The sequence below is a fragment of the Trifolium pratense genome, linkage group LG2 (genome assembly GCF_020283565.1).
Source record: "Trifolium pratense cultivar HEN17-A07 linkage group LG2, ARS_RC_1.1, whole genome shotgun sequence".
Taxonomy (NCBI): Eukaryota; Viridiplantae; Streptophyta; class Magnoliopsida; order Fabales; family Fabaceae; genus Trifolium; species Trifolium pratense.
The window spans coordinates 51,719,489-51,735,718 of NC_060060.1; the positions used below are offsets into that span (position 1 = coordinate 51,719,489).

The window sequence follows — 16,230 nt, forward strand, 5'->3', positions numbered from 1 at the left end:
TAGAATTTGTGCAAACAAATAATGGCATTTTTCGATCTCAACAACACTACATTCGGGACCTGCTTGAATCAACAAACATGCATGACTCAAAGCCGGTGTCCACTCCCATGTCCACTTCATGCTCTCTCATTGCACCAACAGATGCACCCATATGTGATGTTATTGCCTACCGCAAAATCATTGGATCCCTTCAATACTTATCTTTAACCAGACCTGATATCTCCTTCCCTGTAAATCGATTATCTCAACATCTTGCAACACCAACATCACTTCACTTACAAGCAACAAAACGTGTCTTGCGATACCTAAAAGGTACAATCACTCAAGGTCTTCACCTCACTCGTGATAAGTCTTTCAATCTTACGGCCTTTTGTGATGCTGACTAGGCTGGAGATCGCACTGACTACAAATCTACAGCTGCCTACATCATCTATTTTGGTCCGAATCCGATTTCGTGGTCTTCCAAAAAGCAACAGACTGTTGCCAAATCCTCAACCGAAGCTGAATATAGAACCATTGCATCAACTACTCAAGAAATTATTTGGCTTCAACAACTACTCACAGAGCTTCATTGTCCACTACCACAAAAGCCAACCATATACTCAGATAATCTCGGTGCTACTTATTTATGTGCTAATCCAGTTTTCCATTCAAGAATAAAGCATCTTGCAATTGACTATCATTTTGTGCGTGATCTTGTTCAAGCCAACAAACTACACGTCCTTCATATTCCAACTGGATCTCAGCTAGCAGACCTCTTAACAAAGCCATTGTCAAGCTCCCGACATTCATTATTGACGTCCAAGATTGGCGTCGTTGATCCCTCCACCATCTTGCGGGGGCGTGTAGAAGATTGAATTATCTAGAAGTCAAACATAGTTCATACTTATCAAATAGTTTGCATTTATCTTATTCATACTGATATGCACAGAATCATAGGATAATTTGTTTCTACTTCCTATAGTTTAGCTTATTTTGGTTCCTACCTTTTAGCTTAATCATGTGTATATATGTACAACTTGTAATCGACACAATTTAATCAAAAATCCATTTCAATTTTATGCTATTAACTCGGATGTTGTGTGATTGTTCGTAGATTCATCCTTTTTAGTTTTTTGCGAAATTGAATATGTAATGGTTTCGATTGATGTATTCTACCAATTTGAATGAATGAATATCTTTGTCTTTAGTAAAAAAAAAAAAAAGTAATCCAATTCATTGCAAATCAATATAGCTATAACATAGCCTATTAATATAAATAAGGGCATTCCTAGTTAAATAAAAACTCATTTGCTTCATGAAAATTTAAGAGAAATAAAGAGAGGAAGGATTTGTAATTCCTTCCACCATACAACACAACAAATCTATTTTCTTACCGCATCATTAATGGAAAATCTTCTCAATATTTTTACGAATTGGTTATTTCTTTCTTTTGGTGTTAGTTGGGTGTTTTTTTCTTGGGTGTTCCTAGACATCCAAGAAGTGTTTTTTGAAGATGTTGGAGTCTTGAACCTGTCATTGGATGAACCGAGACTCTAATAATGATTATTGATTGCCCATCTTCACCCAACAACAACAAAGTCGCCCACGAAACGAAAAAGCAACGTGTTGCGTAAGTGCTAGAAAAGTATGTGTTTGATCTGCCAAAAGAGTTCATTTACAATTTTACCATATCATTCATGCTCTCGTATTTCACTTGAATTTGAAAATTTAAACTATCAACCAACTAAATTAAAATTGGCACTCATATACATCCATGAGTGCAAAAGGGGAAAAAACTAACTTCTCTAACAAGCTTCTAACTTACAACAAAAAATAACTGCTTCAGCTAATTTTAACAATTAATTTGAACAATAAACTACTAATCTTTATACTATTTTTTTATATAATAAAAAGTTTATGTGAATTAGAATTTGAAGACTTACCAGAGTTAAGGTAAATTTCAAGGCTCAAAAATCACAGACAAAAGTACTTACATGTTATCCACTAAAGAAGTCCTCGCACCAAATACAATGAGTTGAAGTCACATTTCTTAATAGATTTAGAATTATTTGTCTTCCCAACCTTCTTGTATTCATGTGATGCCTCAAGGATCATAAAAAATTAGATATAAAACTTTTTTTTTCTTCTATTTTTGTTGGTACAAATAATAAACAAATAAATAAATGAATCAATAATTAGGAAAATGGTAGTTGAAGTTCTCATTTTTGGAGTGAACACAACATGGCTACCTCTGTTTTACTGTCCACCTCTTTCTCTCCTACCTATTATCCATCCCTTTCTTCTTCTTCTTCTTCTTCTTCTTCTTCTTCTTCCATTTCATTCACCAAACCAAAACTCAATTTGCAATGTTCTTCCAATTTCCTATGTTGGAATTCAAAACCACTACTGTCTTTATCTCGCAGATTCATTACCCATTCTTCAATAAAGGAAAAAGACTCAACCTTTATAGGCGAGGATTCTGCAGCTTTTGATTTGAAGGAACAGAAAATATCTTCATGGATTTACTTCACCGCTATTTTGGGAGTTGTTCTCTTCATTCTAAATGTAGCATGGATTAATAATGACACTGGTTTCAGTAAAGCTTTTGTCGATGCTGTTTCTTCCCTTTCCGATTCTCACGAGGTCCTATCCTATTTTCATTATTGCTGTTTGTTTTCATAAGTTTATAATTGACTTTGACATGTTTGATGAATGTCCTCAACTAGAATTTTTTTTTTCTAGAATTGATTCTTTACAATTTGGAGTTTTTGCTTCTTTAATTGATGATGTTTAATTTGAATTTGTTGTTCAACTAACTTTTATAGTATGAATGTATTTACATTCTACTCACTTTTAATCAGAATCAGTTTTACAAAATCAATTTTTATTGCCCTATAGTATAGCCAATTTGACTAGAGGTCATGTCATAGATAGTAGTTTTTGTAGTGTTGAAAATTTATGTTGTCCATTTTAGCCTATTGACAGACATTAAAATCGATACGGTTTCATTTTACCGGGAATTTTGCTTTCAAATGGGAAAGATTGGCTGAATTCCCTTATCTCAGGAAGGAAGAGAAGAGAAGGCTTGGGGCTAACCCTTCCTGACAAGGAATTTTAGACGACAGCTCTGCTTCCTCGTCTTGCTTCTGGCAAAGCTTCTACTTTGCTTGCTTCGCTCGTGCTTGCTTGCACGAAGGCTTATTATGTCCTTTTCGCTAGGTCCGCTTCTATCAAAGTGAAAGATCCGATCCAGCTGAAATCCCGCATATCCACGGCGCTCAATATGCGGCTACGCTAGGCGATCATATCGTGCCAAAAAAACCCTTTTTTGGGTTTTACATTAGACTTGTTTTGAAAGTTTTTAATATATATTATATATATTTAAGACAATTACACATGAACGAAAGGTAGGCGGACAACAAGTTGCGCTGCTAAACCTTTCTGTATAGCAAAAATTCAAGGGCTTGAGATTATCATGAAGGTTCTTGCTTTGTAGCCACACATTCTCTAACACAGTTCATATGCAGATTTTTGGTTTTATTTAAGCAGTCTCATTTCATTTGTTAAGTAATTAGTTGTCTATATATCATTAATGAACTTAGTTCTTCAAAAGCTGCATTATTGACCCTTGTCATGTTACACTGCAGGTGGTAATGTTGATCCTAATTCTCATATTTGCCGTTTTCCACAGTGGTATGGCTAGCCTCCGTGATGCTGGCGAGAAACTCATCGGTGAAAGAGCTTTTCGTGTTATTTTTGCAGGGATTTCACTGCCTTTGGCTGTAACTACTGTCGTAAGTTACTACTTTGTGTCCATGTCCATATATCTTCCATTACAGATACAACTACAAGCATAATGCTTTATTATTTTGGACCCTTTAGCATTTCAATGTGACAATGGTAGAATAGAAGTTGATTCAAACTAACTTGATTTTCCATCTATGGAATCCTGGTGCAGGTGTATTTTATTAACCACAGATATGATGGACTCCAACTCTGGCAGCTCCAGAGTACTCCTGGGATTCATCAATTTCTGTGGCTTTCCAATTTCATCTCTTTCTTTTTCCTATATCCTTCAACCTTTAATCTTTTAGAGGTTGCAGCAGTTGACAAGCCTAAAGTACATCTATGGGAAACTGGCATCATAAGAATAACCAGACATCCACAGGTATTAATCTTAGCATTCTATAAGTGTGAGTTTGAGGATCGACTTGATTTTGTGGTCTTCATAGCTATTAGCTTTGTTCAATATTAATCTGCTTTTAATTCAAGTCTTGTATTTTTGGTAAGAACACTCTAGCTTTTCTAGATGCAAACTAACATGGTTGGAACAGTACTAATACCTTATAGCTATATAAATTAAGAGTAACATTAAATCCTCCTAAAACATCCTCAAATACTCGATAAATAATTGGCTTTGTTTGGATAAACAGTTTAATTAAGAATTTATAGCATTAAACGCTTATCATATAAGTGCTTGTGTATAAGCCCTGAGTGAAGGATTTGCTTTTCTCCTCAGCTGGTTGGGCAGGTAATCTGGTGTCTTGCTCATACGGTTTGGATTGGAAATTCTGTTGCTGTTGCAGCTTCAATTGGCTTAATTTCACATCATCTATTTGGTGCATGGAATGGAGATAGGCGATTGGCTATAAGACATGGAGAAGGCTTTGAGATAGTTAAGCGTCGAACAAGTATCATTCCTTTTGCAGCAATACTCGATGGCCGTCAAAGATTACCTGAAGATTTCTACAAGGAGTTTATTCGATTACCATACTTAGCAATTACTGCAGTAACACTAGGAGCTTACTTTGCACACCCTCTTATGCAGGCTGCTAGCTTCAACCTCCATTGGTAGGTGGAAAGAAAATATCATGTCATTTTCATGTAAATCTAATGTTTAGGACCGAAACATAAATGCCACGTATTGTAGTGTGCATCAATAGACAAGTATGAAAGATCAAAGAAAAGAAAATAGAAATAATTGGAAGAACCAAAATACTGACAATGACCATGCACTTATAAAACCTAGTTTGTTAAATTTGTGAAACAGGGTCTGTCTAGCATAAACCATGTACTTATATGGTGCACAATGACATTTCATTGCTAACTTGTAACTAAATCTATAGTTGATTTGATCAGTTACCTATTGTTATGAATTAGTTTCACTCCCATAGATCGTATGAAGTTGTGGCACCATGTTAGAATCACCCATAAAAACAATGGATAAGTTGCATTAAAATACAACAGCTATAAATTTTTATTTTTGTACTGAAATGTTTGTAAATAATCCCCCAAGGGTAGCTTAGTTAGTAGCTACTAGAAACATTATTGGAGGGGCCGAGGTTCAAACTCTGAATCCTCCAATTCTCTACACTTATAGTGTGTGAGTCTAGCCACAAGGCTACTGGACAAAAAAACCACATTTGTAAATAAGTGAACTGTATGGTTACTTTCAAAACATTATTTTTTTTTTTCTTTTACTGCCTGGTTGTTTGTTCTTTCATATCATATTAAGTCTAGTAACAATGTTTTAGTGTACATTATCCTCTTATCTCATGTGAAAGTTACACATTCCATGGTATTAGTATGTTATGTTATGGTGTACTAGTACCGTTCTGCACCTTTTTGGCGGTAAAAATGAAGTCATGCTTATTTGTTTTCAACTGGCTTGAGATTCCGTATTTTTCGGCAGAAGAAGAATTCAAAATTAGTGGAACGTGACCTAATATCCAATGCCGTAATGAAATTGTATTCAGGAAGAATGGTGTACCGAGCCATCTATTATGCTTTCAATGCTAAAATCAAATATTCTGTCGATCAATTAGCTATAAGATATATCTAGGGAAAAATTGATCATACATACAATCAAGTTTTGTAATAATTCCACTAGTTTATACTACAATGAAGAATCAAACTTTTATGTATTATTATTATTTTATCTTCTGTTATCCTTAGATAGTATACCGGAGTAAATTGAGAAAGGCTTATGGTGCGTGAGTAAAAAAAGACTATATACAGAAGTACTAACACACGTAAATAATAGACCACGCAGTTGTTTTGCTTCTTGGAATCATGGCCATACAGATACTGATTTATCTTGCAATACAAGACTTTAATAGGATCTACTATATTTACACAGATCTCATAATCTATGGTTTATAGGAATATATATTGGAAGAGGAAGGGAATAAGGATGATGTGTTTATATGCTGATATACATCACAAATGCCTCAAGTTGAATGATGTGATAGAAATTTTTTCAATATTAACTCTATGGAGGAAAGGGTGCCCATCACCCCAAGAAGAAACCCAAACATGACTAGAAAAAAATTAAGGACTAAGAGAGGCCTTGTTATTTTACCCCAAAAAATCTTCATATAGAAAACACATGGAAAAATCAAACAAATGGCTACACTAACTAGTGAACCAGTGAGACTTAGAACATGCTCAAAATATGGCACTGATAAAGCAAGGGTTAGTATGGTCAATAGCAAAAATGAAGCCACACAACCCCTTATTACTAATTTTGTCCTGCCACTAAGAGAATTTGGAAGTGAGTGTTCTAGCTGAATTGCAAAGGGTGCAAATTCAAGTGCATATTTGGTCATTGGTGTCAACACTGTTGCCCAAAGAGCAATCTTTGTTATTATTTGATTTGGTGGCATGTTGAGAGTTATCTGAGATTGAACATTGTTTCCAAACATTTTTGCACCCATGAATCCCATTGAGGTGTATAGTGCTGTAACTACTGTGAAGCTCACTATTGAAACCTGTATTTCACAAACAAAATATAGTTTTGGTAAGCCAACTAATAAATTAAAGAGTATTTCTTTTCGCGCTTGCCACCTGAACTTTCAATTTTATCCCCCTCGCAGGTTAGGTATCGAGTGTGTAAAATAGCATAAATTGGGAAAAAACAGTTCGCTACTTAAGTAAGTAGCGAACCTTATAAAAATCAAAATTTATACCAGACTCATATCTAAACTTTATTCTACCAAAAAATCATTGATAGGATTGTATTTACTTAAATTTTAATATAAGGAGATTTGATTAACTAAAATAACTGACGGTTCTTATTTAATTAAAAGGAGACATATAATATACCTTAGTGAACTTGGAAGGGTTTTTCATGGATTTATATAAATCAGGGAAAACAATATGTCCTCCATAACCAAAGACATAAAGACCAGATATTGATGGAATATTATGTAACTTCAAAGCTGGTATACTATGATTATTAGCTTGAACATCTCCAAAAATTGCAGTAACTGCTACACACATAAAAATGAGAAGAGACATAAGAATTCCACCAGTTGAAAGGAAAGATATAGAAGACATATCTCTGATCCACAAACTAGGTAGAGCTATCAAGATTGCCACCAAAGTTAAGATTTGTGATGTTGATAACATAGCCAATTTCAGCTTCAAATGTGTCCCCAAAAATACTATGATCAAGTTGTCATGTAATGAGATGGTGTAGGAAACAAGTGCCATAAAGATTTCCATGTAGATGAATGTTGCAACTATGCATCTTCCTTTTGATCCAAATGCTTGATTCCCAATATCCACATAACTTGCTAAGTTTGGATTCTTTTCAAGACATTTTCCAAGTATATGAGAGGTATAAGCACACATTACTCCAAGTCCTACAAGCAAGAATGCAGATGCCCACCCTCCTTTTTCAACAGCATATGGAGTTGATAATTGCCCTAAACCTGAAATATTTTTAACATATTTTTGGATTAATAATTTCTAATTTATTTTAGACTTTCAAATATTTTGTTTTTGTACAAGCCAAATTTAGATTATGATCACTGAATCCAAATTCAACCAAGGTCTCAATCACTAGGAGACTATATAAATTTGTTTGACAAATAATATCTTCCGGTAACTGACAGTTATAAGGATGGCTTGGTGGCTGAGGGTGGATGTGTTAGCGGTGGAGATGAAGAAGTCAAGGGTTGAATTCCTAAGCAAAAACTAGGGAACATATCATCTCAATTGAATTTTCAGCCACTCATTTAGTCCTACAGCATGCGGTAAAAGTCATTATGAGAGAATTGAAGTGTGGAGATTTTCACATGACACCTTCGGTAAAAGTCGCACCGGAGAGACCAAGCTTTTTCCACTTATATCAATCAATATATATATAAATTGTAAAATAGTATTATTTTCTCTTTTTAAGTTTCTTGCAACACAAGGAATCACAAATACATAAGCAATATGCAAAATATACCTATGAGCATTCCAACCATGTTGATGACAGCATGAACAAAAGAACTATCAGCATTCACATCGACATTGGCGCCTTCTACAACACTAGTGTTCTTTCTATCCTCAACAATGATGTGATCACAATTGCATTGTTTGTTTTCCTCTACACAAACATTGCAATTTGGCAACTGCACAGCTACTAAGTTCTTACCATGTTCACTCCTTTTCTTGATACAATCCTTCAATTGAAGGGATAAGATTTTCCTCAAGAATTTTAGCATCTTACACTAATAAGTTTAGGATAAGTATTGATTTAAGAGGAGAAAGCACTTAAGTAAGTAATTAAGGTCTCTTAATAAAACATGTTAACCAACTGGCATGCAGAATGCATATTTATAGCTGGATGAAGAGTCTGATTTGGATAAACATTTGTCCATATGGCCTGATTCTTTTTTTAAAGAATAAAATAAAATTCCAAAACGTAATGCTAAGTTAATTTAAACTTGCAAGAAAAATATAGTAACAGTAGTGAGAAATGAATGAGACGTTGTCATATCAAAATGTTCTTTGTATAAAACAAATAATGAAGATATCTTCTCCTCTAATGTTTTGTAGCTAAAAAGTGGTAAGTTGATATGATTATAATTTATAGGCTTAATTAGTCTTTTAGTCCCTTAAAAACATTTTAGGTTTCACAATGGTCCCTTAAAGAAAAAAAGGTCTGGATTGGTCCCTTAAAGACACATCTGTTTCTCAATTGGTCCTTTCTGTCAATTTTTTACAAAAAACGTTAGTTTTAATTGAATGGATTGTGAATGTCATTAAGTGTAAGTGGTCTACCAAAAACCTTATTAATTTTTAAAATTTTAACCATTGGAATTTTTTTGTTATATTTGGAGTTAAAATTTAACGGAAAGGACCAATATGACAAACATATATGTCTTTAAGGGATCAATCCGGGCCTTTTTTTCGTTAAAGGACCAATCTAAGCCTTTTTTTCTTTAAGGGACCATTGTGAAACCTAAAATGTCTTTAAGGGACCAATAGACTAATTAAACCTAATTTATATCTGTTTATTTCATTCTGCTGCAAGTATTTGGAAATTCGAATCACATACTCAACATGACATAAAGGGCATGGATATATATATATATATATATATATATATATATATATATATATATATATATATATATATATATATATATCCGGTATCCGGCCCACTATACTGTCTAATCTGGTTCGGAGGTCAATTCTGACATCAAGTGGTTTCAGCCCCCTTCCGATCGCAGTTGCGGGGATCGAACCGTAGTCTTCCCTACTAAAGTCAGTGTCAATCACCACTGAACCAACTAACGATTGGTTTAAAAAGCATGAATATTGATTGTACAATATATAAGAATAAGAATACAGCACATTTAAAACATCATAAGATATGTTTGAGTCTCCTACATTTTAAAAAAAAAAAATGTACCAATGGCATGTGTCAGTGGTAGATGTTTGAGTCTCCAACATTCAATAATTATTGATTTTTAGGGATGGCAATGGGTAGGGTATGGGTAGGGTACTATAGTACCCATCCCCATACCCGCGGATTGAAAAAATACCCGTACCCATCCCCATACCCGCGTGGGTAACAACCTTTGCCCCCGTCCCCATACCCTATGGGTATCTAGGTCCCCATACCCGTACCCGTTACCCGCATTTTTACTAAAAATAAATTGATTAATTATAAAATATCATATAATTTTAATAGAATTAAAAAAAATTCAAAGATTTTAATATTGACCAATGAAAATTATAAACAAAATTATTACTAACCTTATGTTAAAGTTCATATTTATGTTAAATATTCACATTATTTTTATATTATGTTATAAATAAACATTTTTATTAAAAATATGTAATAGTTTAGTAGAGTTGTATTGTTTTAAATTGATTTACATATATTATAATATAATAATATAAATAAAATAAATAAATATATATTATGCGGGTATGGGGCGGGGTGGGTACTAAGGTACCCGTACCCGCACCCATACCCGTTCATTTTTGCGGGTAATTACCCATACCCGTGCCCGTACCCAAAATGCGGGTTTTTACCCTACCCGTTGTGGGTAATTTTTGCGGGTACCCTCTGGGTATGGGTCAAATTGCCATCCCTATTGATTTTATGATTTTAAAGGCTTAAATATGTAATTCTAACCCCATATTTTGAATGAAATTTAATTTTATCCTTTTATTTTGACTGAATTTACATTTTTCAGGATTATGCCCTCTTCACTATATTTCAGGATTATGCCCCCTCCACTATATTTTATCCTCCTTGTCAAATGATGTGACATATGTGAATTTAATGATATTATCTCATTTTTCATATGATTACTTTACTTATCATTAAATAATTTAACTTTTAGCAGATATATGACCTCATTAATTTGAATCTTACGGAACAAAAGAGTTTATTGTTATGTTAGCATATATGACCTTAATGATTTGAATCTTACTTATTACTATGTGTAAATTATGTGATTCATTATTTGTAACTCCAATAACAAACACACTCTAACACACTCTTTTCTATTGGTTAAAATTTATATGGGTCCCATAAAAGTTATATGGGTCCACATTTTTTTATGGGACCCATGTGAATTTCAACCAATAAAAGAGAGTGTGTTGGAGTGTGTTTGTTAAAGAGTGTGTTGCTAGCATTATTCTTATTTGTATTCAATGATTCATGTTGATCTTATTAGTTATTCCATTGACGTACGATATTCTGCAGTAATTTTTTTTTGGGGGGCTAAATATTCCATTTCGTACTGTTGAGAACGAATTTCATTTTGTTAATGGAAAATGCACCACCATTACCTACTTATATACCTTATGCTTGTGCAAATATATCAGATGAACAATTTCATTTTTAAAAAGTTAACGATTTAGTTGAACTGGAACGTGACGTATATAACTCATGTCCAACATTAAAGAGGTCTAAAGCGAATTTAAAAGCGAGGTATTTGCTTATTCAAAGAAAGAGTGAATTTATTAAACAAAAATAAAGAATACAAAAGGTTTTTTTTTTAATACAAAGTCTCAAATATTTTTATGTTATTATTATAGAATACAAGTCTCACATTATTTTATATCATGGAAGACACTATTTTTTTTTCCGGGGACCTTTATCTTTATTCTGAGGCTTATGACTTATGAGAGATCTTTTCTTCTTGATACCTTTTTTATAATTTTGGGGGGATAAAACACTTGTTTGAGTGGCCTTACCCTTGAATCGGTCTTGAATGTATATCCAACTAATCAGTAGCGATGAGATTACTGAACAAGAGGAAGGGTGCATAGTCACAATTATTTGATGTGGGAAGTGCGACATTTATTTGTCCTGGTCCAGTAAGGTAAGGTGACGATGTGGTGTCTGGATTTATCAGGTTCTAGTTTAGTGATATCCCTACGTTTCCTAGGTGCGGGTACGGTACCGGTACGAGATACAACATTTTTAGAAAAACTGATAAATTAAGGAACGAATATATACCTGATACGGATACGTACCCGGTACTGATACTCTCCCTCAAATGGAGTACATGTACATCGTAGGTGATATCTCTTCGGGTGCTCTCTTATAGCCGGTTTTCTCTCTCCCACTTTTTGGTAGTTACTCTTGGTGGTTGTGGTGGTTTCTAGCTTTTGAGAGTCATTTTTGTTGTTTTTGTTTCGGAGCTTTTTCCATTTTTTCTTGTTGAGTACTTCTGGTACTCTGATCACGCATACATATTTAAAAAAATGTAAAAAAGAAAATCATTTAAGTAATATTAATTTTTAATATAATTAAATGATATATAATTTTATATAGATGTATGTAAATGATTGCGACCACCAAATTTTAGGTGCATGAATGGAATGTAAAGTGAAATACAATGCAATTTATTTCATTCCATTATCTTTTCTCATTTTTCTACCCTTCTAATTTGGGTGCATGAGATGAAAATACAATCTATTAAATTCTTAATTACCAATATATCCTATTTGTATTATTGTTCAGTATTCGAGTGTTTTCTTCAATACTTATGAAGTTATAACAGTATCGATCGTGACCGTACCAAGTAGTAAAGGTATTGGTTGTCCATAAAAAAAATAGTGATAGCATTGGTGATATAGGTGGAGACGGGTACCAAATCAAGTGCCTTTCACAATAATTCTCTACGGCTTCTGGCAGAGCAAGATTTTTATGGTCACGTGATTATATAGTCACACGTTCATATAATTTTTTTATTATTTATGAAATAATTAAAAGAATAGAATAATAAATTTAAATTTTGTGAGTGTATTCAAGAAAATATATTTAATCACGTGATCATATAAGAATAATTCATTCCTAGATGCCTACCTCTTGTTCAACAATCACAATCTTAAAAATAAGGAATAATAAATAAGTATGCATAAGGTCTTTTTATTTTTAATTTGTTTTGAAATCATTCTAGTGTGGTGAAAGGAATATATTTGTTCTGTGAGTTTAGATTAGTTGGCAGAGACATTACATTTTATTATATATTTGTTTGCACTATAATGTCTACTTTTTAAAAGAAAAAATAGTTTATGTTTATCTATTCTTTTCTAAATTTAAAGTTACGTACATTTACTATATTTTTTTCGTTAATTATAACCTTTTTTATTTGAAAGGTAACTATATTAAAACCAGCAAAAAAAAAAAAAAACACAATTTCAAGCTCAGGGGCGGATCCAATGTTATGCGAGGGTGTGCACCTGTACACCCTGAACTTTTAAAAATTCCATATAGTATCTTATTTATTTAAATTTTGCACCCCCTGGGATTTTATTTTTGCACCAAGCACACCAATTTCTTCTTATCTGATGGTGCATCATGGGGACGCGCAGTATTTAATTTGTCATTATGACTCTAACTTGTTGGAAAGACTGCATAGTTCTGCTTTCAAGTCTTTTCATTTTATTTTATTTATTTATTTATTATTTCACTTTATTGTTTAATTTGTTTATTATCTCTTCAACTTTTTCCATTAATTCATAGATAAATTGCAAAAATGTGGCCAGCGGGAATCGATACCAGCTTATGGAGTCCCCAAATTTGGACTTTGCCACAAAGCTAAAGTAACATACTCCCTCTGGTCCTTATTATAAGGAACACTTTGAAAAAATCACACAGACCAATGAAACACATTTAACATAGTTATTTTCATTTAATACTCTTATAAATTTTAATTTATTCCATATATACCCTTATTTAATTACTCTTTATTCAATTAACTTATTTATTTTTAAATTCTCTCTCATAATAAATAAGGGCATAAGTGAAATTGAACATTTAAAACATTTGAAAATTGGTCAAAGTTTCTTATAAAAAGGACCAATTTTTTTGCCCTAAGTGTTCCTTATAAAAAGGACCGGAGGGAGTATATTAAATTAAATCGCATATTAAATACATATTATCTAATAATTTAATATATATAATTATTAATTTAATAGAATATATATTATTTAATTGAAAAAAAAATTGTGCACCCCCTGGCCTAGGGTCCTGGATCCGCCACTGATCAAGCTACCATATCTTCGAGAATATATATATGGGGGTTAATACAAGAAGGAAGGAGCCGAATTGGGCCAATCTCCTATAGGCTCATGCTCAGTCGACTTAGCTAACTCATGTGCAAATGCAACCCTGTTACCCGCCCTCCAACTCTTCCGGATCCTAGCTTGCCGCTTAACCGCTTTCACCTTCGATGGTCAATTATACCCTTACGTTGCTAATAACTTTACATTTACAATTACATGAACAAAAGAGGGAGAATAAATGGGTGAATGAACCAATAAAACTTCAGAATATCTGAATTTTGTTTGTTCATCAAAGATATTTGTTGATTTGTGTAGAACAACTTTTAATAGTAAAATAATTACTTTTATATTGTTTATATGATATTACACTTCACACGCAATAAAATAAAAAAAAAAAACTTTAAACTTCACATATATAATATACAATGTCTCTATAGTTAAGTCTATTAGTGGCATTAAGTAGATGAAAATATGAATGCATGATATGTGTTAGTGTTATTAGTTGAGCTAGCTAGCCCAGTGCGATGTGACTTCTTTAAAGGCCAGTGTTAATTTTGGAATAAAGAGTATGCATTTTTATAGTGATGTTGTTCGCCTTAAAATAGGAAAGATATGACACATTTTTGTGCTTCTGCATCAAATTAAACATTAATTAATATTGGTCCCCTACACATGATCATCCACCTTCCATTCCATAACATTTCACTTTTGTAGTTAATTCTTCTGTCTTATATCAACTATCTCTTTTCTTTTTAGTTGTTTATTATCTCATTTTCTTCATTTAAATTGATTCAAATTTGATTCATTCTTCTTAAGTTATTTCCACACACTCACTGTCTTTTTTATCGAGGAATATTTACTTAGGTGCATTATTAATCTCAAGTCTCAACTAAAAAAATATTTGGACGGATAGACACAAATAAAAAAAATAAAAAGAAAAAACTTAAATGATTTCTCATTTCAATTTTATATTTGTGTGTACTTAAATATTTTTTTTTATTTCTCCTTTCTCTTTTTTCCGATATACAGCAAGAATGAGTGCAATAAAAAAATAGGTCATGCTAACATATGCTCTAAGGATACATGTTAAAATTCCTTTAAATAGTAACTTTGTCTTCGAAAATAAATTTTTGATTTCTAAAATCATAAAGTACACAACAAAAAGTCTATTAGAATATTAAAATAACAAGACTATTAGAATATTAAATATATAAAGGCTCTGTTTGGCAAAAATAGTGGTTGGCTGATAAGCTAGCTGATAGCTTATGGTTGGTGGCTTATGGCTGATGGCTTATTGCTGATGGCTGATAGCTTCTAGCTGATAAGCTAATTGAAGTGTTTGGTAAAATAGCGGTTCAACTGAGTGATAAATGTAAAATGACATAAAATTTAATTCAATAAATTTTTTTTATCAAATTAATACTATTTAAGATATTTAGAATTTAATATTTTTATTTTATTTTATTTTTTTGGTACAATATTTTAAGTTTATTAATTCAATAAATATATCTTTCAAATATTGTTATTAAACTAATTTTATATGCTGATTTTTTTTTAAAAAAAATTATTTTCATTTCAGTTGATATACTTTACGAAAAAAATAACAACAAAATGTATTCACAATATAGTATAATGCTTAATTATAGTAAGATACGTTGTTTCATAAAAATTATAATAAGGTATTACCTATGAATTGATAAAAAAAAATGTTTTAGCCATTATATATGAAAATAGATAATAAGGCAACGCTAAAACATACTATATACATGTGATTTTAAAATAAGCAACGTTAAAACATGTATTTACTCATTTTATTTTAAATTCTAATGATAATAAATTTAAACGGTAAATGTGGATTTTAGTTAAAATAATAAGGGTAAAAGAGAAAGAAAAAATGAAAAGCTAGAAGCTATAAGCTCAGAAGCTACTTGAAATAGCTTCTGAAAAAGAAGCTACAAGTCAGTAAAATAAGCTAAAAACTGTTACCAAACTGATCTTTTAACTTATAAGTTATAATACAAAAGCTAAAAACTAACTTTTTTAACTTGTCAAACAGACCCATAGTCTCTCGACATTATTCCTAACTTCTAAGAAAATAGAGACAAGTAACGAATACTTATTTTGTCAGATTTAATTTTTATTTAATTTGATCACTAATTAATTAATACTTTTATTTGATAAATAATAAATAGATAATTAATCAAATTAATACATATTTGTCCACATAATAACCTTAGAATAAAATATTCCAAACACAACTTTTTTTTATATCGTAATCTAGTAGTTATAATTTCATTCTTAAAGTAAATAAATCCAAATTCAAATTTTAATTTTTGCATATATAAAATATAATGTCCTTATTTATTGAGAGGTAAACTCACCGATAGTATTACAACTCAACTTTAATTTTTGCAATTTGAAAGTACCATTAAAGCCACT

General features: G+C 32.0%; 2 protein-coding genes across 2 annotated transcripts; one reads left to right on the forward strand and one right to left on the reverse strand.

Moving 5' to 3' along the window:
• Positions 1-2,180: 2,180 nt before the first annotated feature.
• Positions 2,181-5,089, forward strand: LOC123909631 (15-cis-zeta-carotene isomerase, chloroplastic-like). Its single transcript, XM_045960503.1, has 4 exons — positions 2,181-2,625; positions 3,630-3,776; positions 3,941-4,150; positions 4,502-5,089. The coding sequence occupies exons 1-4, from the start codon at positions 2,224-2,226 to the stop codon at positions 4,835-4,837; spliced, it is 1,095 nt and encodes a 364-aa protein (XP_045816459.1). The 5' UTR covers positions 2,181-2,223; the 3' UTR covers positions 4,838-5,089.
• A 790-nt stretch (positions 5,090-5,879) lies between these two features.
• Positions 5,880-8,563, reverse strand: LOC123909630 (amino acid transporter AVT1H). Its single transcript, XM_045960502.1, has 3 exons — positions 8,219-8,563; positions 7,087-7,697; positions 5,880-6,752 (listed from the first exon to the last, which is right to left on the reverse strand). Exons 1-3 carry the CDS (start codon positions 8,475-8,477, stop codon positions 6,213-6,215), a joined length of 1,410 nt encoding a protein of 469 aa, XP_045816458.1. The 5' UTR covers positions 8,478-8,563; the 3' UTR covers positions 5,880-6,212.
• Positions 8,564-16,230: the final 7,667 nt, after the last annotated feature.